Raw genomic sequence first — 25,777 nt, 5'->3', positions numbered from 1 at the left:
CAAAAAAAGGAAAGCAGGGATACATAGAAAGGCATTTGAGCAAATACAAACATGTCTTAAGAAGCTAGACCTAAACCTTTTAAAGAATTACCTGTCAGGGATATATCTGTATGATGATATCCTACCAAACTCCTTGCAGAAGAGGATAATAACGAGCCGGTTTCATTCAGCATGTTAAAAGAAGTGGCGGTGTATTGAATATATACCAATGATGTCATCACGCATGGACTTGCGTGTGCGTGGTGACGTCAATCCCATGTGCGATCGCGGTTGTAAACAAAACATTGAGGGCTGATCTTAAAAGATGACCTCGGAGATGAACTGTTATATTTTTTACTACGTCCAAATACCTGAACTATATCAAAATCTTCAGTTGGCGCAGCAACTGTGCTACTTTCTCCATTTTGCTATTATAACAGCTATTATGAAGACACAATACTTGGAGCAGTATGACAACAACAACAACCTCAAAACAAAAACCACGCTGTTCGTCACAGGTTTGAATCATGTCTGCAACACTCCAGATGATCACTCATAATACAATATGAAAAAGTAAAGAGACCTTTGGCTGACATAAAAGTAGAGAATTAAAGTGTTGTGATCTCAATTGATTTGGGAGAAAGTGCATGTTAATTAAAGCTAAGATATTCAAGCATAATTTTTAAGAACAAAAAAAAAATGTCAGTAAAACCCAAGCTTGTTATTTTGATGTGAACACCAGTCTGCATTTCCAGGAACTTCAATTGAATGAAAAAGTTGTTTTGAAGCTTGGCTAACAGGTAAAGGATGTAGTAAAACTAGCAAGGTATAGGTTTAATCTAAATGGTGACCCACAGTTTAGTGGAGGGCATTAAAAGAGTTTGGAAATGAAATTGCATCGCAATGTTGTAGAAATGTCCCTGTATGTTAAGAAAACAATCCTCAGAAAAGAGCCGCAAGAATGTATAACTGTGGGTCTTAATGGAAAGTGTCTTGGTACTGATGAGGTTGTGCAACCCCTGAATATAGTCACTAATAAAATTGGATGTTTAAGGTTACAGTCATAAAATTACATTAAAGTTAAATGTGGCACAGGTGATTCATAAAGTGAGAAACATTCCCAAAAGCATGAGAAAAGAAGTTGCGTGTGAACTGCAAGTCGTTATGCCAAAAGGCACACATGAGTGCATGTAAGCATTCCATATGGTTATCTTGTATAGTTGTTGTCATAAAGTCTTTAGGCAAAGTTATATTATGCATAGACCTTTAAGTAAATGTGATTCCTGATGGGCACCCTCTTCCCAATTTACGGGAGTTGCTGAAACTTTGAGGAGGGATTAAAGATTTTACTGCACTAGATTTAGCCTCAGCCTACCATGATGTAAAATAGCACCGTGAATCAAAAATGTAGCAGTGTCCGTAACAATTGTACAGTGCCATTTGGGTTGGTTTCGGTTGTCTCTGGTTTTCAGGTGATAATGCATCCCCTGCAGAGGCCAGTGTTTGACTTCATGGCCACAGATTTGAATCCGACCAGGTCCGCTCAGCCCTTCATCCTTCCAAAGTAGACAAAATGAGTACCTTTCAGTTGGGTAACAAAAACATCTGTCATCTGTCAATAAAACCAAGATACACCTCTGGGCTCTACGAATGACCTGGTTATAATGTTCAAATTGTTAAAGGATGAAGTAGTTGCACAATGCTAACATGGCAACACATCGATTGATGGAAAGGACAGAGTTGAACATGATGAGAGACAGAAAGGAGGGCCGAGTATTCTAGAGGACCCTGGACTAAATTCAGGAAAGGGGACATTTTAAGGACAAAGCATTGAATATTTGAAACATGAATTTTCAGTTGGGGAATACACTGTATGGAAAACCCAGTGAATTATCAGAAGTGCTTCAGTATCTAAAACTAAAAAAATGTTGGTATCATTTCTATTTTTGAGGCACTATTATTCCAAATGTGTTAATACTTTCTGCTCATGAATCCAACAATCTGCAAAGATTACTAATAAAGAGGATTTATATAGAAAACGCCTTGTGACAGGGAATACAAAAATGAAGAGATGGTATAATCGACTCCCTTATTGAATAGATAGGAGAATTGAGGAAGATCATTACGGTATTGTACAAAAAAACTGTGGGGGTAATTCATAGAATTCGGCGCACACGTGGAGCACGCTGCTGGCGCACAGAGTGCGCGTGCGGCAGTCTGATCCAGCCTCGTGCGCCAAAACCCATTTCAGCGCATAGAGTATTCATGTGTTTCAACATCCATAACCAGCTGTGGCGCAGAGCAGTGCAGTGACCCTGCAGGAGTGCCAGTTACGCCCCCAACCCCGCCCCTGTGAGCCAAAAACATCGCACAAATCCCCTACATGGCGCAAAGGCCAGTGGACCAGCATACAGCCCCCCAACCACGAAAACGTGTGGAAAACTCCCTGCACACCCCTCGGAATACGCGTACCCCGCTCTTGCTAGCGAAAACGCATGTAAAAGTCCATTCGCACCCCCGGAACACACGGACCCCGCTCGCGCTAGCGAAAACGCGTGTAAATGTCCATGCGCACCCCCGAAATACACGTACCCCGCTCGCATCAGGTAAAATGCGTGGAAAAAGTTTCCCCTTTTGTGTGGGCTGCCTGTGGGGCATGGGGAGGGTGGATGGGCTGCCTGTGGGGGTATGGGGAGGGTGGATGGGCTGCCTGGCCATATTCTGGGGGTGCGCGTGGACTTATACAAACGATTTCGCTAGCGCGAGCGGGGTACGTGTATTCCGGGGGTGTGCGTGGACTTTTACACGTGTTTTCGCTAGCGCGAGTGGGGTACGCGTATTCCGAGGGGTGCGCAGGGAGTTTTACATGCGATTTGGCAGTGTGGGCCCTCCCGGGTGTGCCCTTTCCCCCCTCCCCATACCCTGCAAGCAGCCCACACCACAGGGGACTACCTACACCCCTGACCATGCCCTGCAGGCAGCTCACACCACAGGGGACTACCCTACACCCCTGACCATGCCCTGCAGGCAGCCCATCCACCCCGGGCATGCCCCGCAGGCAGCCCACACCACAGGGGACTACCCTATACCCCTGACCATGCCCTGCAGGCATCCCACATGGCACCATGCACTTGTGAGCCCCAGCACATGTCCCCTCCATCATTGACGGGCACCTGCCAGCAGGCCCTGACTCATGTCCCCCATTGACGGGCTCCTGACAGCAGGCCCCGACTCATGTCCCCCACCCACCCACCAGTGATGGGCACCTGCCAGCAGGCCCGACTCATGTCCCCCACCCACCCACTAGTCACGGGCACCTGCCAGCAGGCCCCGACTCATGTCACCCAGCCACCGACCCACCATTGACGGGCACCTGCCAGCAGGCCCCGACTCATGTCCCCCACCCAATGATGGGCACCTGCCAGCAGGCCCCGACTCATGTCCCACAATGTGACGGGCACCTGCCAGCAGGCCCCGACTCATGTCCCCCACCCACCAGTGACAGGCACATGCCAGCAGGCCCCGACTCATGTCCCCCACCCACCCACCAGTGATGGGCACCTGCCAGCAGGCCACGACTCATGTCCCCCACCCACCCACCAACCAGTGACGGGCACCTGCAAGCAGGCCCTGACTCATGTCCCCCACCCACCCACTAGTGATGGGCACCTGCCAGCAGGCCCGACTCATGTCCCCCCAGTGACAGGCACCTGCCAGCAGGCCCCAACTCATGTCCCCCACTCACCCACCCACCAGTGATGGGCACCTGCCAGCAGGCATCGACTCATGTCCCCCACCCACCCACCCATAAGTGATGGGCGCCTGCCAGCAGGCCCCGACTCATGTCCCCCACCCACCCACCAGTAACAGGCACCTGCTAGCAGGCTCCGAACCATGTCCAACCAGTGATGGGCACCTGCCAGCAGGCCCCGACTCATGTAGTCCGTCCACCCAACCACCAGTGATGGGCACCTGCCAGCAGGCCCAGACACATGGCCCACCAAACAACATGTCATAACAAAACAGACCCATGGCCCTAATGCCAACCCAAATCCCCCTAGCCCCAGTACAAGCATGCAACCTTCCACTGCACCCACTCCCAAATTAGCCATGCCATGAGAGTCTCAAAAGATCCAGCATGGCCATGCATGAGTGTACAACAGAGCCACACAGTGGCAACACATGACTGAGGCAATGCTCATAGAGACATGCACAAACCCAATGACAGTACACCACACCATTAATGAAGGAATATGAAATGTATTGAAAAAGGTAATGAAATAACAAAATGAAAAATCAAATGTGCAAATTAAGAAATAATGAAAGGAAAAAAACGAAAAGAAAGAATTGCAATGTAAAACAAAAATCCACAAGAGGAAACAAGAAAAGTGGTCCATTGCCATTGTCCATATAATGTACATTAAAAAAAAAAAAAAAACCATTGATCCATGGTTAAGTTCAAATAACGAAAGTATGTACAAGTGTTGAACTATTTACAATGCAAGTCCAAAGGGTCCATGATCCCAAAAGAAAAGGAAACGTACCAAAAAAACCTATAAAAGAAAACATATATACATAAAGTGGAGCAATTTCCATGAACGCCAAAAAAGAATACTAAACAAAGGAAACCTAACCCTAAAGAACTATGTACAAAGGTGGCGGGCAAGTCCTACGGCTCACTCTTTGATGTTCCGGGCCAGGGTATCATCAACTCCTCTTCAACTTCCCGGAGGCGAGCCTCTCCCCTGGCCTCGAGGTCTCGCAGGGATGCAGCCATGGCCTCCTCCAACTCCCTGCGAGTTGCCTCAAGGCACTCAGCCCGCCTCAATGCCCTGTGCATGGAGTTCTCCGCCCTGACCATAGTGAGCCGTGCCTCCTCCGCCCGCTGCCACTCCACATCTATCTGCTGGCCCAACAACTGCCACACGGAAGACACTCCCAATCCAGGGTCCTCCTGCCCTCCGGCCGATGCCTGCCCCTGTGATGTTGATGGCCCAGAGCCATCATCGCTCCCACCTTGAGCCTGCTGCTGCCGTGCATGTGCCCTGCCTGTCGATGCCTGCACGTCCTCCTCTTGCTGGGGTCCAGTTGGTGGCGTGGCCACCCCTGCTGGACCTCCGACTCCCGACTGTGGCCGGGATGTGTCCTCCACCAGCCTGGCCGCTGGCTTAGGGGCAGCTCCACAGGGTGACCAGGTGATACTTGGGCAGGAAGATGGCATGGAGGATGACTGGCGCATAGGGGGTGCAGTTGAGGAGGGGGTCACTAGAAGATCCAGCACACGGAGGAACCCATCATTGTTGACCTGTCCTAGTAGGCCAACACGGTCAATGAGGTATTCAAAATGACGTGCATTGTCCTCACGAGAACCCTGCATGTCACCCCAAATACCAATTTGACGCAACGCCGCCCCAGCTAGGACAGACTCAACCCGGTCACGGATTGCCACGTCTGCAGGGAGAGGAAGGCCAGTTGTTGTTTGTGCATCCCCTCCCTGAAAACTGGTCTGGACGAAGGCATCCCTGCTGGTGCGGGATGATGCAGTCACAGGATCGGCGACAGGATAACACACAGGCACCTCCACGGCAGCCTGTGCTGCTTATTGTCCCTGCCCTGGACTGCACCACTAGCACCAGTGGAATCCCCCCCTCCAGGCCCCGTGCATGGGCCTTCACAGCCTCCTCCTCAACCAAACCCCCCATCAACCTGGGTGACTCTGTGCCTCCTCCATAGGCCTCTGTGGGGGCTCAGCTGCCCCTACTGCTGCCGAGGAGACCACCTCCAACCTCAGCCTCTTGGACCTCCCCTCGGCAGCTGCGGCCCACGATTGCGGCACCAGACTCCTCACTACCGGAAGAGCTGACAACGTGGGAGGAGAGCTGGGCCTTGCGTCTCAGGCTGGCGGTGGGATCCCTGCTGCTGTGCTCCACAGCACCATCACCGCCCTCTTCATCAGTCGACGCTGCAGACAGGGAGAGTCAGAACACAGGCATCAGGGCACTGTACAATGGTCAGATACACACATGACAGTTGCACATGAGTGGCAGTGTCAAACTTCACAGATGGCATCACACTCCCCAGCACTCTTATCATTTTAATCCACAAACATGCACCCACTAATAGGAATCATGCAGCAAGCATCACTCACCAGTATTAACATCCGAAGGTTGGCATGACGTCACAAGCAACAGGGGGAGTGCTGAACACATGCACATACGCCAACAGACAGACATGCATCTGTACATCTCCACTACCTGTCACAGTGCAATCATCGGCAACTATGTCACATCTGCCAATAGGGTTCCTACATGTCTTTGTCACATGCATCCATGGCGTATCACATTTGCACACATGTCAAACACACACATGCACATGTATGCCGTGCACATACATGAAGGTGGGACCAGCATCCATGTGTCACACCCCAACCATGCCATAGTACATACACAGAAATGCTAACATGTGTGCATCTCCACATGCAGTTGTGCATCATGCTTTGGAACAAATACGCCATTGATGTGCATCACACATGACAGGACTCACATGCAGCACGGTCATGTCCCTGCACATACGCATCTTTACATGGGCCTTTTCAGACATATGTCCAAGCTGCACACTCCTGGCACACCTCAACATGCACTGCGTCCAATAAGTACGCATGGACACTTACCGCTCGACTCCAGACTGCTCTGCCTCTCGAGGATCTGGAGGTGAAGCGCTGGGTTAATACATTCCGGGAGCCTCATTTCATCAGTGGTAAGGTGGACCCGGCGCCTCACTGCATGCGCTGCTTCCAAGAGGCGCCGGGTCTTCCTGAGGGTCCTGGATCTAAAGTCCTCCCAGCGCTTCCGGACCAGTGGTAGGTCGCGGGCTGCCACCCCCTCCACGTTGATGGCTGCCATGATGTCCTTCCAGATTCTTTCACATCCATCCTTGTTGGCGCGTCTTCTTTCGTAGAGGGCATCATAATGCACCAGGATACCAATTTCTGTGGCACTGAAGCTGGTAGCCCTCTGCCCTCTGGCTGGGGGTTGCCAGTGGTCTCTGATGGTGTTTCCCCCGACATAGCAACCCTCGAGACAGGTGTGGGAGGGCAACTGGGTCCTGGTGCTGGGCTGTGGAGCGATGGAACTTCAGTTGGGAGTCTTCTGTTCCAGCAGGGGTGGTCATAGCAACTGGACCCCTGCAGATGGCTGATGTGCAGGCACCAAATAGCAGGGCACGTGACCAGCAGGCAGGCAGCAGCAGATGGCTGGTGGGAGTTGGCTCGGTGCTCTGGGGGGCAGTAATTCGGCCTTCTGGGCAGGAGCGTGGTCTTCCGTGTGTTGTCGCGTGGCCAGCTTGATACGGAGTGATTTGGCACGTGAAAAAACAGCACCTCCGTATAAGTGACGTGACGCGTGCGGGTGTTTCTCTCAGCACGGGTTAAAGGTGAGCGGGGCCAGCAGTTCGCTGTACGTGCCTTTCGTGGAGACCGACGCGTGTGTTGCTACTTCTGGTTGTTTCACGCGCCATCACAACTTCACAGCGGATCAAGGACAAATCTCTTCTTTTGGCAGGGGTATTGGCTATGCGTGTTTTTCATTATCACGCTAGTCAGACGGTGAGTTGCACATGCTATTTTTCCCACTGCGGGAGCCCATGTGTATCGCGTACCCATTTTCGAGGTCATACTAGCCTGTGTGTCCCACGCATACGTGTTTTTCGTGTCCCTGGGTGCCACTGTGTACTGCGGGAGGTTAATTCCACACAGGCGGGCTACCAGGGGTTGCGTGCACGGTTTTACTGCAGTTTTGGGGTGCGTGAGCGTTGCTTGACCCATCACTTTATCACCGGAGTCAAATATAGCCTTGCAGGTGCACAGGGGTGCTGTTAACATTTTGTATCCCCCCCTTCACCCCAATTGCCCAGGACAATTGTTGTGTATACCTCCCATTGGCACTACTACATCTGTGCCGGCACTACTCCATTTGTGCCATGGTTGGGAGACCAATGAAAGGTGAGAGGCACCTCAGCTGGGCGTACTCCACCTGGCGGGCATGGTCAGGGGCGTGGCCAGGGTGACCAGGGAGTTGGGGGACTCCAGGGTGTCCAGAGTGGCTGCAGAGGGGGAAGAGGGAGGGGTGCGCCACTTCGGCACGATGTTGTGCCACGTGTTGGTGCCGTCATGCCACCACCCCCTGTGGTTCTGGGAGATGCAGCTCTTGCATCTGGCACTGGCGCCCATGTGACCCGGCAGTCAGTTTCATCGACTGCCACGGGCCCAAGGGTAGTGGTAGCTGCAGGTGCAGCTGTGGACACCACCAACCAGGCTCAGGGTCGGCCAGCGCATGTTGTGTTGGCACCTGAAGAGTCCCAGGATGATTTCCAGGAGGTCAGGAGGCACACAGTAAGTGCATGCAGGGCTACTCTGACCGAGGCACATGTCGCTGGGGCAGTATTGTCATCTGCTGACCCGAGCAGCCGGGTGTTGGCAAGTGCATGGGCAGATGCAGCCAACACCACCCCCACTGTCAGTCTACCATCCAGGACAGTCCAGGTCAATGACCTTAGCACAGCAGATATTGCTGCGCAGGGTCAAGTCAAGGGCACCCAGCTGCCACTGACGCAAGTCAGGGCTTCCGTCCTTGTTCCACCTGCCACTCTCTTGGTTCAATCCACCAGCGCCACTGCCCATACTGATCAGGGCAGCATCTGCCAGTCAGGGTCCGGACCACTGCTCAAGAGGAGGAAGGTTGCAACTGCAGCAGAGGCTGGGACCCCAGACACGACTCCGGCCTCCGGCACGTTGAGGAAGAAGCCTTTCTGCAGGCAGGAACTGGACTTCCTTGTGGACTACGTGTCGGGACACGACCGTGATATGCTAGTGGGCCCGAATTGTCACACTACGGCTGCCCAGCGTTTGACCCACTGGAAGCATGTTGTGGAGGGTGTCAGTGCAATCGGACAAGAGGTGCACACAGCACAGGGGTGCAAAAAGCGTTGGGATGACCTCAGACGCTCTGCTAAACTAAAGCGTGCCTCTAATTATAACATGACTCTGGTGACTGGCAGTGGGTCACTACCTGAGGAGGAAGAGCTCACTTCGCACAAGTCAGTCGCTGCAGAGTGCATACCAGCAGAATTGTACGAAGGAGTGGGAGAGATGCTGGACTTTGATGCCCCATCCAGTGAGAGTTGTTGCGTGTTTGTCCAGACCATGTGTGGTTTGCTTGTGTGATGTGTTGTGCTCGACTGCCATTACATGCAATGCATACATGGTTCTCATGTGCGAGTCATGCAATGCTTCACTGATGCGTGCCTGCTGTGCAGGATGCTGGACATGTAGAGCAGACTCGGACTGTCCACATCACCACACCTGCACCCTGCTCACATGCTAGTCACCCGGCTGCCACTCCGGTCCATGTTCCAGCTCACTGGCCTTCTGCATGTAGCCTGAGGTGTCTTTCCACACAGCACTGGGACTACGTCATTGCATGACTGACGTGCATGTGTGTTCTGCCTGCATGCAGGTACTCCATGTAGGCATGCTCCCTTGCCCCTCCACCCCCCTGTATCCAAATTTCACCATGGCACTGGTGGGTATCATGTTGGAGTACTGCAATGGCCTGTTCAACGCTCCTGTGTACATGCACACTTCCCCCTGCCAATCTGCCAGACATATTCAGTGGGGTACATCCTTTGTCCTTGATGCAGGGTGTCTCACTCGGACTGTGCAGATGGCAGATGCTCTGCAGGGACATGAGTGCCCATGCATGCTCCATGTGCATTCCATGCATGTCCCTATGTGTCCTTGCCCGGATGATCATTGTAGTACGTGTCCAGGATGACATACATTTAATGGCATTTGATAATCCATTCCATGCCCACTCTGGCTCAGCCCTGCATCACGCACATGTTTAGGGTGTCACAGTCTGTGTGGGACACAGAACTCCCCCTGTTTCAGGCCCCTGACTCTGTTTAACTGGTGTAGTGGCTTCTGAACACATAGGTGTACTACTGAGGGTTCATCATGTGTCCTGCTTACTGTCCCATTCTCATCTGCTGTGTTGTCATTTGACTCAGATGATGCAATTGTCGCTAGTCAACACTGTCTGCCAATACACAGGTCTCTGGTCACCCTTTTGCTGCCATGCTATGCCTCCCTGCATTTTCACTAAGGGGGGGGGGGTTTGCCTGTAGCCATGCAACCCATTGCATCCACATTGCACGTGATGCCTGAACTTGCCCTTACACTGCCTTCATGTTTATTGATTGACATCATAATGTACTTGTTCATGAAGATAGTGCGTAACGTACACATGTTCTGCATTGCATCAACCCACTTCTGATCCGTGGTACACCGTTCACCATGCCTACTCACTGCTGCAATGTCAAAGTGACCTGGCATGTATGGTCAGATTTTCATCCCTTCACTGTCATGAATGCTACGGGCACAGGTGCATCCTGTGACACATGTACTTAGCATCGGAACACCCACGGTGTTTAGCAAAGTTGATTGGTCAATCTGCGGCCTATACCAACTGTATAGGGCGCAGATTGAATGTAGCCTGCCAATCGTGTTGTAATGACTGTGGAGCTGCCTTCATGTGTGTATGTGTACACTTTCACATACATCAAAGCAAGCAGCGTTGTAGCTGCTTGCTTTGCTGTATTGGATGCTGTTTATGTTCACAATATAGGTGTATAGGGAAAGATGTGCTTTTGCATGCTTTCACATGTACATATGCAAGCAGCTTCAATGTTGTGTAGTGCAACATTGTGGCTACTCACTTATGTGTGTGTGAAAGTGTTCATTTACACATGTGTCTTACGCAGCTTTTTTGTTGACTGACTAATATGTAGTTGATTGACGTTAATGCTGGTGAGATTTCAGCATTGCGCCTGTTTTGTTCAACTGGCATAATCCTGAAGGTGCACTGTTGTGCAGTATGTGTACACCCAGGCCCACTTAGCTAATATGGTGGGGCCTGGCCTTGATGAATTTACACACAGAATAATGGAATAGGGCACATTCATAGCACAATGTGCTCAATCAGGCCCTGAGGGGTGTTCTGGAGGTTTCATGGCCTACAGCTCGGACCGTACTAGGCATTATGGTCCCTCATGCTTGGTTGCAGGCCCTTGCTTTGCTTGGGATAATCATTATATCTACATGGCCCATGACACCCGGTACGGGCCGAGCTGCAGATGGATGAAGCTATATTGGTGATGATGGTTTAGTGATGCATGTGTACATGCATATTATGTGTGTCATTGTGTGTTTGGATTCACTTGCAGCTGTGGTCAATTTGCAGTTCAGACTTGCTTATGGTATGTACCATCTCTTTGTTGCCATCTGTTTTTTCTGCCTGTGACATGTGCCTGACAGAGGTGGTGTCTGATGGAGGTGATATAATACATTTTGTACTTGTGTAGGCTTTGCTATTTAAACACATCCATTTCTGCTTTTGGGATGTGTTTGCATATCAATGCCACTGGATGCATTTGTGTGTGACATGTCTGCTTCATGTGTTGGCTGTCGATGTGATGTCTATGCGTGTGTGGGTTATGTGCTTCTGACATGTGTACTCATGTTTGTTTTTTCCACTTTTCAGATGATGACGCAATGGAGGCAGAGGATGGTGATGTCATGCCAGACACAGGGTTGCTATCACACCAGCAACCCGGCACAAGTGGGGTTCGTGGGGTGGTAGACCACGAGAACCCACTTGTGCTCCAGACCATCATGTCTAGGGCTGGTAAGGAGTCTAGGCCGGATGATCACTCTGACGACAATGTCGAGTTGGATGTGCGTCATGTCCATTCGTCAATAGTGAGTGATTCTGATGTGGATGATCCTCTGTCCGCGACACCTGCACTGAGGGCCCAGATGGTGGTGAGACCTCCGCCTCTGGTGGATCGGGAGGCAAGGTCACACTCCACACCAGTTGCTGGTGTGCCTGGGGCATCACGTCAATGGAGGAATGTAGTCCTGCAGCCGCGGGCGGTGCCAACCAAACAAGGACCGCAGCTCCTTGGGCCCCGCAGGTGTCAAGCCCAGCAACGCGGTGGCCGTGCACCACCAGGGTATACTGAGTGGGAGCAAGCCATGGTTGCCAATTCTGAACAACAGGGGGCAGCAATTGATAATATCGCTCAGAGCATGGAACGTGTGGCCCAATCCGTGCTCCCCCCTGCTAGGCAGGTGGATCTCCAGCAGCGAGCAGCACAGTCCATGGCCCGAATGCTCAGGCTGGGCATGGCGGCCTCAGACAGGGCACGCCGGGCTGAAATGGTGTCTTTGTGTCAAGCACTTGCTGCTCACACAGAGGCACACAGGGAGGCCCTGAGGGAAGACTATGCTTCCATCCGATCTACTCTGGGTGTGCTCTTGATGTCCCAGAGGCAGCGGACAGAGGAGAGGTTGGAGCAGCTTGAGAATACCATCTCGGCTGAGCTCTGTGCTTGCCGGGAGGTGTTCCAGATGTCATGCCAGGCCATGCAGGAAGAACTCTGTGTTACACGTGTTACCTTGCAAGAGGATGCACGTGTATCACGTGAGGTTCTGCATGCTGACCTACGTGTCATCGCGGCACAGAACCAGGCTCACCGGTCCCGGAAGAGCGGATCCCTGCATTTTACGCCCTTCCTAAACTGCATAAAAACCAGACGACGCCACCAGGCCGACCCATAGTGTCAGGCTGTGGTTCTATATTGGAACCTATTGGTAAATTCATTGACTTCTTCTTGAAGCCCCTCAGTCAAAAAACACCCACCTATCTACGAGATACCATGTCAACTATTAATAAGTTTGAACACCAACCTTTTAACCCTTCTGAAGACATGCTAGTGACTATGGACATTAATAACCTATACACCAGCATTCCACAAGATGCAGCAATTGAGTGCATTAGACATCACCTAACGCACCACATGGCGCAAACTAGAGTCCCTACCAACTTTCTAGCTGAGTTATTGGAACTGGCACTTACCAACATTTTTTTCAAATTTGAGGATACATTCTACCTACAAATCCGAGGTACAGCCATGGGAGCAGCATTTGCCCCCAGCATGGCCATCATTTTCATGGCAGAATATGAATATAACAACGTACTAAATATACGGAATCCATTTCTTGACAACATAGTACTCTGGCACAGATACATTGATGACATCATTTTCATTTGGAAAGGAGAGGAGGACACCTTGACCAATTTCTTTACCTGGATCAATAATTGTACAGAAGAAATAAAATTCACCATCAACAGCAGTAACTCGAGCATACATTTTCTGGATTTAACCATCAGACCTAAAAACAATCGATTGGAATGTACCATGTTCAAAAAAGAAACCGACCGAAATACAATACTTCATTACAAAAGCAATCACCCACGGAATTTAAGAAATAACCTTCCTTATGGACAGTTTTTACGGGTGCGCAGAAACTGCACAGAGCTTGCAGAATTCAAAACTAATGCTTTTGACCTGGAAACAAAGTTGAAAGCCAGGGGTTACCCCAGAAAATTGCTCAGAGACACCATGAAGAGAGCCAGATTTACGCCCCGTGAAGCTTTACTTGTACCCAAAATTCACAGCGCCCAGGACGATAACATTATGGCCTGCGTCACCACATTTGGTCCCAACACTACCAAACTCAAAAGCCTTATAAAAAAAAATTTGGCCTCTGATTCAACTTAGTTTGCCGGAAGAACCGATACCCAGAATGGGTTTAAAGAGATCTAAGAATCTCAAAGATATGCTCACCCATGCAAGGATGAGTAAAAACAGCTCTAGATCCTCCTTGTGGAACCTGAGGGAAATCAATGGCCACTATCCGTGTGGGAACTGTTCTGCTTGTAAACAGACCAAAAAGATAACCTCTTTCAACATAGGCACCAAGGAATGGAAACTAAGACATTTTTCCATTTGTAAATCCAGCAATGTAATTTACATAATTGAATGTCCCTGTGGACTGAGATATGTGGGTCAGACATCGAGACCAGTACATAAGAGAATTGGGGAGCATCGATCCCGCATTAGGTGCAAAACCACTACGGCACCACTGGTACCACACTTTCTTGAATACCATCACAATCCGGACAGTTTTGTATGGTGGGTGGCAGATAAAATACATAACACCAGCAACCTCAGCAACTCTTTGAACTTCAAAGAATCCTGGTGGATGTATAAACTTCAGGCCATCACAAAAGGTCTGAATGAAGCACAACCACAGAGCCACTCTCAATGATCTTTCAATCTGACTACCGGGGCACATACACATCAGTCCTCCCCATACAGTTTACTGACATTGGGCACAGTATCCTATATTCCACACCTAGCCGCCGAGTCCCGTGATATCTCTCATTCGGCATAACTAAGCTGTTGCTAAGCAACTAGGACGCTGGCCTCCCGGAGCGCATGCGCCGGTTGGGCGCTGCTTCTCCGAGCATACACTCCTTTCAGGGGAAGCCTGTCGGCCCGTACGGGCTGCGCCGGCAGCTTTCCTCCCCACACTCGGGGACGTCGTTATCCGATGACGTCAGCCCGAGGCGGGGCTGCTGAGCATGCGTGTAAAAGCAGCACCTGCATTTTGACGCATGCTCAGTACAGCGCAATGAAACACAGCTCCAGTCTCTGACCACAGAGATCAGACGGAGCGCCGGATCGTCCTACACATCCGAACAAAAGGTATATGGACACACGGGGAGCCAGATACTATCTGACTCCTGAGTTATTTAAAGGTCCAGTTTTATCTGGCTCCTTAGGCTTTTTCCTGCCAGAAACCAGGGATTGTTTATGTTATTTTTCCGACTTCTCTGTCTCTCTGTTCCACTGTTTAGGCAGACGTTGGCAGATCCTTTTGAATCCAACATTCGGGACCTCCCCAGCACGCCACTTTACAGCCACTCGGCGTATAGCAGTAACAAACCACCATATTGGGGTGGGTTTGCAGCAATACCTAAAGGTATTTCGAACTTCCTTACTCCATGTTTATATCATTTGGTCCAATGGAGTAGGTTAGTTGAGTTTAACAACATTTGTACTTTCGTAGGCTATACCATAGCAATCAAACGCTGTGTTTCTCCTCCATCTGGTACACTGTGGCACAAGCCCATGTCACTTATAGAGGAGTATTTTATTGTATTTTATCTTTGCTTCCATTTACGTCAGACATTTATCCAACACTCAGGCCGTTGTAGAGCCACCCCCTGTTCTCCTTCACAATTTAACTAGACACTTGTTCTTTAGTTTTCAGTAAAGGGTCCTGAATTCCTGTGACAGTAACATATGTATGTACATGCCCTTCAACTATGGTGCATCCTACAATCCACTTTAGTAACTCGAGCTCCCCTTAAATTTCTTTCAGGGAACTCCACTCCGTGGCTCCATGAAGAAGGCTGTGATCCATCAAAGCCGAAACGTCCTGGGACCCCGCCACCACCCTGGTGGGCAGGGATCCCCTTGAATCTTAGTCAAGATCTATTTCAGAGACGTCGATCAAATACCATTGTTTGGTCACCCTTTAGCCTGGTTATGTTACTATCAGAACAATATAAAATCAGAATGTATTAGTAGGTAACATGATGCCTTCATACTACTGTTATATTTTGGATTAATGTCAATATACAGCACATGCTTGTATGAACTGACTTTACTTTCTGTTTCATGCTTTGCATCTCTATTGTTTTACACTTTATTGTCTATTGGGGGTGAAATATGTGCAAACCCCCCCCCTGTTTTGTATGATATTTACAAGTTTTTCATAAATTGTTTAAAGAAACAAGGACAAGCCACTTAATAAAAGCTTGTCTTGCATAAACTAATGACCTTGTACATGTGGATGATTATTGTTGTTTTTCATGTACTGCTATCTTTGGTAATTGTACAAATTGCGACACCCAAAGATAGGATACTGTCTTTAAACTTATACTGCAAAAAATATATTGTAGTCAGCTTAGACTTCCCCAGTCAGGACAATCCCCTCTTGTTGTACGCATTTGTTTCCAGCCCTCAGTCCTGAATCTGGTTTGGGCTTTCCCTCCAGTATACACTTGCTGCCGACGAGGGGCAAGCTGCGCATAGGCGTGGTCAGGGTACTGTGCCACGTCTACCTTTTGAGTCAGAGGGTGAGGAGGACGACGACTTATCTCCCACATAGGTCAGGCCGTGCAGGCGTTGAACCCATGGAGGTTTTTTTATCTTTATTTTTTAACATCATCGCATTTGGGTGTTGAGGTGCACCATTTTCCTCCCCACTCCTGGGTGCCGGCCCCTCCCCCCCCCCCCCCCGGGGTCGTATGTGGCCAATTTTTGAATTTTATAGTTAGTTTAATTAGTTAATATAGTTTAAAATTGCTTGTCTATTGTGCCTTCATGTGACGGTGTGGCGCTTTGTGGCTTTTGAAAGCATTCACTGTCTGTTCCAGCTGGGCCCTTCAAGCTTATCTCGTATATGTGTTTGCAGCTTGGGGTCCTGACTCACATATCCCACTCCTGCTTCCCCTATCAATGGGCTTGCAAGGATGGTTCGGTGTTATAACCATTTACATAAGGGCATTGGACTTTCGTCATATCTGTGGCCTGTCTGCTGGTGTACTACTTGTGTTAACACCCCTAGTGGGGATTATGGATGTTTTCTCCACGGCATGCCTGCAATCAATTTTGGTGAGTACATTATTGATATGTCCATTTATTGATGTTGATTGTGATGTATGTTCTTTTCTTGCCTGTAGATGTGCTTGATGCACTTCATGCTGTAGACAGTAGCCTGCACCCTTTGCCTGTCAGAGTCGCACTGATGGTGGAAGGGGGACGGATTTTGACAATGTCAAGTTGGTGCATGTTGAATTCAGCCCCTGGGGACTGTGGCAAAGGAGGATACATTAGCAATGTGACCCAAGAGGCACAAGTCACGGTCCAGTCCTCACCTGAGATGTCCGCCTATACTACTGCTATGCTCTGTTCCCTTTGGACGGCACGTTGTGTCTCTCTTTCCTCTTGGACTTTGATGCTGCTGAGGGCGCAGTTTCCAACTGGACTACTGCTCTTTTACTTGTTTTTCACACTCTGGTGCCTTTAGTCCCTGTTCTTCTTCCTGCTACTGTCCTTGATGCAGATCTGTCCGCCTGTCTGTCGGGCTGTTATTTCCACATACTCTTACACTGCCTAGTTTTGCCTCTGTAGAATTCTGTTCAACAGCATCTTCTGTCACTCCTCCTGTCTTTCATATATTACATCCATGGCTTTATGTTGGCTGTTGGCTTTTACCAATGCTATTCAACTGTTGTGGCTCTTGACTTGCTGTCAGCTGTTTCCAGCTATCTCACATTCTCTGTGCCTTTCAAGACTTCTGCTGTCTCTGCCTTTCTTTGTTCACGCTATCAATGATTGATTGGATTTCAGCTCAACCATCCTGTTGTGCCAGCCTCCTTGGTTATTTTCGACTCAAGTTCCAGCTCTACCTGTCAGGGTACAGAACCTGGGGTTGTGTGGGAAGAGGTGGGATGTAGGTCTCAGACATGGCCCATTAACAACTAGCATGAAGACACACACAGTAAACTTTCAAGACTTATTGATGCCTTTTATGCCCTTTCTGTAGGAAAAGGAGCATCCACACTACCTTTGTCAGCAGACACCGGTCTAAGAACCACTAAACCCTTGCCACTTTGGGTGGGGCACACGTGCGCATGTGCGCGCAAGCAGAAGCACAGGGCTTGTGCTCAGACGTCCGACAGAAGCAGATGTGTTTCCAGGAGCTCCAAGCAAGGTGAGCAGCATGAGGGGCCATGCCCCAGCCGACCTGCCTCCAGGCCCCTCACACATGCAAGCTAAGTTGCACCAGTGCTGGGAGTTGGCCAGGCGTTGGGGAAGATGTGCACAGTACAGCTAAGCCGCGCTGAGGACAAAATGCCGAGAAGCTTTCCCAGTTGTCAGGGCACACGCAGGGGCCATCGGCCATATCCTCGAGTCCACCCTGCTCCACAGAAGCAAAGTTATTAGCTCAGTAGCGTTCTGAGACACAAACTAATACAGTGCAAGGGGGGGGCACCCAGCACCGCACAAACTCGAGTGCAGTGCATATCATTAGCATATGCAAATTGCCATGTGCGCTACCTATAGAAATCCACAGCTGGCAGAACGCAACTTGTACTGAAGTCGCACCGTGCCACACGCGTCTAGCCGCTCACCCAAGGACCATTCTATCATGTGTGATTCTTACCACATGTCTTCCATTTACTGCGGGGCCACGTGTGGCTGCCTTAACGCATTAACAGTGTATGAACCATCAAGGGGGCAAGGAAAAGTATGCGAATGAAGCAGCAGACAAAGGTGCTTGTTTGGGGAGGAGTCACTAAGTTTGAGGCATGAATGGTGTTATGTGTGTGGGGAAAACACATACAGAATAGTAACTCACACTCTTTGCAGCATTGAACTGCTCCTGTTACCGGACCTGAGAGTGCGCAGGCAGGAGACCAGCCCTCACCCCAGAGATAAGTCTCTCTTTGTCTCGGCTTTGAGCCATTTTGTACAATGTGCATGAGGAACATGGTTTCTCTGATTGAGTATGTCCAATTGTCAATAGTAGGATTTTGTCTTTTGCCTACTTTCCCTTGCCCAACCACCTCCCCTCTCCTGACCCTCTTTCCGGTTATCCTGAATACCGATGCCTATCCAACCAACGGTCCCTGACCCTCTTTCCCCTCTGGGGTCTCTGAGGCCTGTGTAAGTGTCACCCTGCAGGCGCCCAGACCACAGAGGGGGTGTTTGGTTTGTGCCACTCCTGCGCCTGGAGACCAGAGCTGTGACACTACCCATCCGTTGTTGCATCCTCATTGATTATTGTGTACTGAAAATGCTACCCATCCTGTTGATCCATTGGTCAACTGTGCTACCTTGGTAGTTCTTCTATCATTCTGCTTGGACATGTGCTTGCCCATATTCAGCAACTTCAAGTCATCTACTGGAGACTCTTCCAGGGTTTTTTGTGGGCTACAGGCTTTTTCCCTGGTTTGGGGGTTTGGCTCCTTGGAGTTCTCTGCGATTTGGTATTTTTACCAGTCAAGGTGGCCTCTGAGGGGGCTGGACCCTATTTCCCCCAGGGTAGAACAAGGAAACGAAGGGGCAGGGGGATCCTGAAGCCAGGTAGACTAGGAGGAAGGAGGCAACGGACCCCAGACACAGTTCTTCTGAAGGTCATGATGATGAGTAAATGAGGGAGGGCCTTTTGTTGTGGGACAGTATGCTTGGGCTATGGTATCTGTGCACTCTATGACATTCTCATGGTGGGGTACTATGTACATGATGTGTTCTGCTGGTCAATGGCTGTTCCTGCGTTGGCTTTACTTTTCAGGTGTCAGGGGATTGTTGTGGTTTGACATACTGGGGTGTACACATGGGCAATGTTCACATGTGATGTGTACAGGACACTGAGGGTCACTTGTTTTCACATGCATGTATTGCGTGCATGTCCCTACTGACACACACACTTACCCAATGCTCCACCACACATACAACCACCCTTCCATGCACACACATGCACACAGATTGCCTTCTCTGGCATGCTGTGTCCCTGCAGCGCATAATCACTTACCATTTGAGGATCGTGTACATGTGTCAATGGTTTTTTTTGTTGCTTGACCTTTTTATATGATGCTCAATGTGTATCCCCAACAGAATGGCTGCTCACTGTGCTGTGTGCTGAGCGGTGTGTTGCAGGAGACACACACAGGTTAGGGATTTGCGGATTTGGCTTGGACAATGTGCATGTCAACAGGCAGTCTGTCTTTTGTTGATGGTACCGCTGGTGGCATGCATTGTGTATGACTTTGTGTGCGGGGGGGGTTGTTGGTCAGTCATTTGACCTGATTCCATGTTAGGTGTGATTGTCTCAGGCCTGTTTCCATTTATCACGTGTCACTTCGTATCTAATTGGTCATGTGTTGGGCTTTTGGTTTGATCTTTTGCTGTTGCATGGCATGTCATGGTGTGGCAGACAAGTGTGATGTGGGTTGGGAGGGTTTGGGTGACATACCAGTGAATGTCATGGCCTGTTTTGCAGGGGGGTGGTGTGATGTACACCTTGCATGTGTTCCTTTTGGTCACACAGAATTGGTTATGTTTAAGTAGCTAGGGATGCACACAATGTAGCACTTCCGAGGCAACATTCTCAGCGTGGTAGGGTTGTGACAGTTGACTGTCTCTTTGTAATCATTGATTGTCACCTGGTATGTGCCAGGCCTGTTTGTACTCCGCAGGGGTGGGGGTTTAGATGAAAAATGTGGCCACAAGCTGGGTCCAGGCTGCCTCGCCACGTGCCCTTTCCCCTCCCATGGGCAGCACCTGTGCCTGTGGTTGGGGATGTGGGGGCACCACCATGTCCACCGGTGCGCCCTGCCGTGTTGAAACATTGTGCAGAACACATGCTGCCACAATGATCCTGCACACTACTGGCGGTGCATGTACTAGCTGCCCGCCAGAGCGGTCAAGTGAGCGGAAGCGTGACATGAGCACTCCGAATGTGCGCTCCACTATACCCCTGGTTACAATATGGCCAGCGTTGTATCTTACCTGGGGTGGTGTGGTGGGGTTCCATATTGGCGTCATCATGTGGTTGCTCAGAGTGTAGGCACTGTCCCCTGGGGAGGTGAGGATGGTTGTCATTAATTGGGTTTGTGTATGTGTCTGTGTGTGACATGCATGCATGTGCACAGACATTTGTACTCACCAATGAGCCATGTGTCGCCATGCTTCCCAGCTTCCAGGTCCCGGCTCAGGGCGGACATTCTGTATATGAAACTGTCATGGGTAGACCCAGGGTAGTTTGCATAGACAGAGGTGATGATTCCCTTGGCATCACATACAACCTGTACGTTGATGGAATGCCAGTGCTTGCGGTTTCGATAGATGTGCTCAGTGACCCTAGGTGGACGTAGGGCCACATGGGTGCAATTTATGGCACCAAGCACTTTGGGGAAGTATGCAACCCTGTAAAAGTCCTGGAACACGGCCTGCCTTTCTGCGGGTGTTCTAGGCCTGTATATGTGCCTGCGGACTGAGGGGCGCGCAGTCATGATTGCCAACACCTGGTGTAGGCAGCCTGACTGTGTGGCCTGGGAGCCTCCCCCAACTATGGCAGTTGTCCGCTGAAATGACCCAGTGGCCATACAATGCAGGGCATTGAGCACCTTTTCCAAGGGGCTCAGTGCCTGGGAGCACAAGGTGGGTGATGTGAGGTCATCCTCCCATTCAGTGACCAGGTCTAGGATGATACGAGGTGTAAACCTATGCCTGCCATAGACTTGGTCATCAGGCATCCCAAAAAGGCTGGTCCGGGGCAAAAAAATGCGGGGCCTGGCTATTCTCCTCCTCCTGCAGTGTCCAACGATCAGTGCTGCGACAAATGGGGTATTCATCGTAGCTGTATATACGTGTTTGTTGTTTGCGTGCACTTTTATACTGCGCGGGGACGGTTCCGCCAGCCTTCGTGTGGCGGACATGTTGACGCCTGTGTGCGTCTTTTGGCGTGCACAGGTTTCCCATATTCGATTCCATGAATACGTGTTGTCCACGTGCGTGTGGGCATTCCGTGTATTTCCCTCGAGAACTTCCCAGTTATGCCTTCTTTTTCATGCGTTGTTCCCCATTCCGCGTGTTCTGCCCCCTTTTTGTGTGTACGCGGACGGCGTGAGCTTTTGCTGTGTGTGTCGCGTACTGCGTTCTGGATGTTGCAATGACATGTGCGCCCGTGTGCGCCACCCCGCGGATTTCACGCAAATCCCGGGAAAAACAGGCGCAGGGCCTTGCATGAATCGCACGCGTGCGCTTGCTTTTTCACGCTTGCGCCACAAATTTCGGCTCACATTTGTTCCATGAATCGGCCCCTGTATCTTAACGGTCGCATGAACAAAAAGTTCTAAAAATGCTACCACCAAAGGTTCGAACACCAAAAGTTTGAACCTTTGGTGGTAGCATTGCAGGTAAATAAAAAAGAAGACTGCGGGGGGTATCCTCCGCAAGACCCCGCTCACTATAGTGTGTGGTATAGTGAGCGTGGTGTTGCGGGGGACCTCCGCCCCCTGCAGCACACCCACGAAAAAAAAGAAAACGTAGAACCGAGCATCACTGGTACTGACAGTAGCAATCAAGGCTCAATAATGTGTCTTGTGCAGATTGGAGAGGAAAGGTGACCACTACTGCTTTCACTTGAAGAATTGTGGTAGGTGCTGAATAGAGATATGCTCTGACAGAGTCGCTTGCCATCAAAGGGGCTTGTGACACATCATACATTTATTTGGCGTTTCAGGTTTGATGTAAGGATAGATCCCAAACCTTTGAGTGAAATAAATATTTAATAAAGGACTGGGTGAGAATAACAAAGTGGTTATTTAAGTAACAAAATCACTCCTTTTAAATGTGAGACTTGCTGTAAGGAATTATACAGCTTATTGTCGACTTTGACTGACAGTTGCCAACATGACCGATTTAGTGAGTGTAAGACACAAGCTGAGAAAGATCTGAATACAAATCATAGTGCTATCACAGTGGGGCTGACAGTGGTCTTAGAAGATGTAAGCAGTGTCAGAAAAGCTTGAGTGATTTGTCAAACTAGTGATCTCATCAGTGTTGTCCTTAATTATGTATTTTATCATGTCACCAGTGATCTCATGTGTTTCGGTTTGGGACGTGTATGTTAGGGGCATGAGTTATGGTTGCACAGCTTACTCTTACTGGCAAACTTCTATGTTTTTTAGTTTTGACTGTTTGGTGGTTCTTAAGCACCACTTAGAAGACAAAACTACTGCATTAGAGTACAGTTAGGAGGAAGATGACATGTTAGGAAAGACAAATAGTTTATGTTTTTTTTTTGGTTATTTACCCACCAATTGACTGCTCATGGCCATGCTAATCCCAGTGGCCATTCCCAATCAATGCCTGACTCTCACCAACTAAAACACATCTTCCTGGACAGCCTTTCACTAGCTCTATCAAGCAATACAACATTTGGCGTGCCGGTATTATTTCCAAATAGTTTGCTGAGAGTTAATGGTTTAATATAAATTGTAAATGTACTACTTGTATGATAGAAATGACTTAACCAAGTGCACCTCGACCCACTTTATTTATTGCTGTTCCTTGGACTGGGGTCCTGTTAATGGCTTATGTATATGTATTCAGTAAGCATTTGCCAGGCACTGCGAGCATATGCCCAGGTTATCACACAATGTTCCAGCTGTTGCCATCTGGTGTTGCCATCTGATGGCTAGGAAGTACTATTATGGTAGTGCCTGGCAAATGCCTAGCCCATGCCTACACAATAGTCAAAACTGTTGGTTTGCCAATATTTGTTAGATGTTGTCCTGCAACAATAATATCACTTTAATTAAAGGTTTTTTGCCACTGAATTTGCATGTTTGTAAGCTTAACCATAACATCACCATAATACAATGTTTTCACTGAATTTCAAAGGTTTTTATATCTGAAGGTGTTTCAACGGTTGCATACGAATTGACGAATCAGAATTGACTGAATCAAGATTGACCAAATCACAATTGACCTTCTGCACAAGTGACTGAATTTAAAAGGTCAATTAGGAAATATATGCGGGGGGGACCCCCCGCAACCCACCACCCATTCCAACCTCCCCGCCGCAATGCCCCACCCAATCCCCTTATATTATTATAAACCCAAACCAACCCATTATATATATAAAAATAACCAAACTGTCAATTGTACAGAAGGTCAATTAGGACCACTGTAATTCAGTCAATTGTATGCAAACAATTCGGGTAATACTGTTTCAACATGTTAATGCACGGATCATCACTCATTAAATACATACCTGTCAAGGTACAGTTTAGAACACTGGCAAAATACGAATCTGCAGAGCTGCAGCAACGAAGATTTTTCTTAATGTGGCACTGTCCTCACTGAGGATGGCACAAAAGGTATCCTGCATGAATCAAGTGCGCAACGACGAGTGCAAAATGACGACTGCACAATGGAACGAGTGGGGAAAGGTGGCTACACAGATGGTGAAGTACCACGTAAGAGGATGGCAGTATAGGAGAAACTCCGGGGCAGCAAGGGTTAGGGGAACTCCAGGGGGGTCTCTCCAAGATGGTGGGGTTCAGGGTGGCAGAGAAATAAAAGGGAGTCCCAGATTTGAGAAAACGACGTGACACCTCCAGGCGGGTGAGACTGAGAGGAAGGGGTAGTGGCTTGCAGACTCAGCTAAAATTGCATGGCAAGCTCAGCTTCATAATTGTCTCACTTTTTTTATTTTTTAAAATATTACTCATAAGGATACTATTTTTTTATTACAATATATTGTGCCTTTTTGTAAAGAAGGTTTTGTCAAACTGGTCTCCTAAACATAAGCAGGGCCACAGCTTCTACTGGACACAAGCACTGTTGAAAGAAATTTCTCAGAAAACAATGAAAGCAAAGAAGACTTACTGTCATGATGGCCACCTCATTGGTTTCTACTTGGCTGATCTCTTGGAAGAAGATGTTGATTCGCGATAGTTCTTTCCTAGGCAGAAAGAGAAATGTGCTCATGTCAGACCAATCATGTGTGCAGCTTTCCTGGAGTAACACAGCCTAACATGGCATCTCACATTTGCACATCATCAGCAGGCATGATATTTGACCTGAGGGGCAGACTGGTCCCATGCAAACCTTCTCTGTCATCTCATAACAGGAAGTCCGGCCTCACAACAGGAAGTCCCGAAGTGAGAAATCATGTGTCTGTACTCGGTTGTCTGTCAGATACTACTCTCCAGATACCTTGGGCCTCATTAAGAGTTTGCTGGTATCCTGGCAGTAATCCTACCAGGATACCGGCAAATGGTAATACCGTTGCTGACACTCTTTACGGCAGTATTATCGCTGGATTATGAGTGCTGACGATGGTGGTAAATCCCCATTCGACAGAGCCCCATTGGACCCCATCGCGCAATTTGGCTGAATTACCGTTTATGGAAACATGCAGGTTTATGGTAATACCTGCACGTTAATTCCGCACCGGCCAACTTTTTATGAGGGCCCTTGTCTTTTGTAGGCTTAGCTTAACACTGAAATGTGTGGGATGCCTAAGTGGTAGAGGATGGAAACAGTTGTCCATCCCTTTATCAGCAATGTGGGCCAACTGAGAATGATACAGACAGGAGATGTATCATGAGGATGTGGAACTAGGGCACACAACTAGCTTGGCAACCAGCATTTTCTGAGCAGACACTGTTAGGTAATAACGGGCAAACTTGGTTTAACCATACACATTGTCCATTTAAAGGGCCATTGTGGTACACGGCCATGCACAGAGATCTTTGAACATTTCTATCCAAACTCCCTTTCTTTAGGACTGTATTTTTCCAGATAACCTTCATACCTTTTTTCAGATACTTTACGTTTTTTTAATGTCTGACTGCCCTCATTTTATCTTTTACACTTTTGAATTCTATTTTGCATATCTCCACTGTTCCACTCTTCCAAAAAGTAGTCTTATGCATGGCCTAGCTACCAGAAAGGGATATGTGTAACTGTCTGAGGTTACTGGTAACCTGAGGTTCAAAAATTCCACATCAGAGACTTCAAGCAAGGAAACTGTTCCTCACCTCAGAGTTCAAATGAACAGCCTAGGATAAGACATGAAGCTGGGACAGTGGGAAAGGGCAGTGCGTCTCCAAGAATAAATACATTTTCAAGAAAGGTTCCACTTTAGGTGTTCAGATGTGCTGACCTATGGGGAGTTTTGAAATGTACCCACAGGTTTAGCATCCCTGAAAGAACTAAGGGCTTGCTCACGAGTTGGGCGGTA

The 25,777-nt window shown here is 49.0% G+C and overlaps 1 protein-coding gene across 2 annotated transcripts in view; it reads right to left on the bottom strand.

Annotated features, from left to right (window-relative positions):
- Positions 1-25,777, bottom strand: part of SCNN1D (sodium channel epithelial 1 subunit delta) — a 280,184-nt gene that overhangs the window by 5,586 nt on the left and 248,821 nt on the right. For both annotated transcript variants that reach the window (XM_069610096.1, XM_069610095.1), the window contains exon 12: positions 24,418-24,493. In XM_069610096.1, the coding sequence (XP_069466197.1) occupies positions 24,418-24,493 (76 nt within the window). The remainder of the gene's footprint in view (positions 1-24,417; positions 24,494-25,777) is intronic.

Source organism: Ambystoma mexicanum, chromosome 8 (assembly GCF_040938575.1).
Source record: "Ambystoma mexicanum isolate Mex_15411 chromosome 8, UKY_AmexF1_1, whole genome shotgun sequence".
NCBI lineage: Eukaryota > Metazoa > Chordata > Amphibia > Caudata > Ambystomatidae > Ambystoma > Ambystoma mexicanum.
The sequence above is the reverse complement of the archived record's forward strand: the minus strand, read 5'-3'. Positions and strand labels throughout refer to the sequence as shown.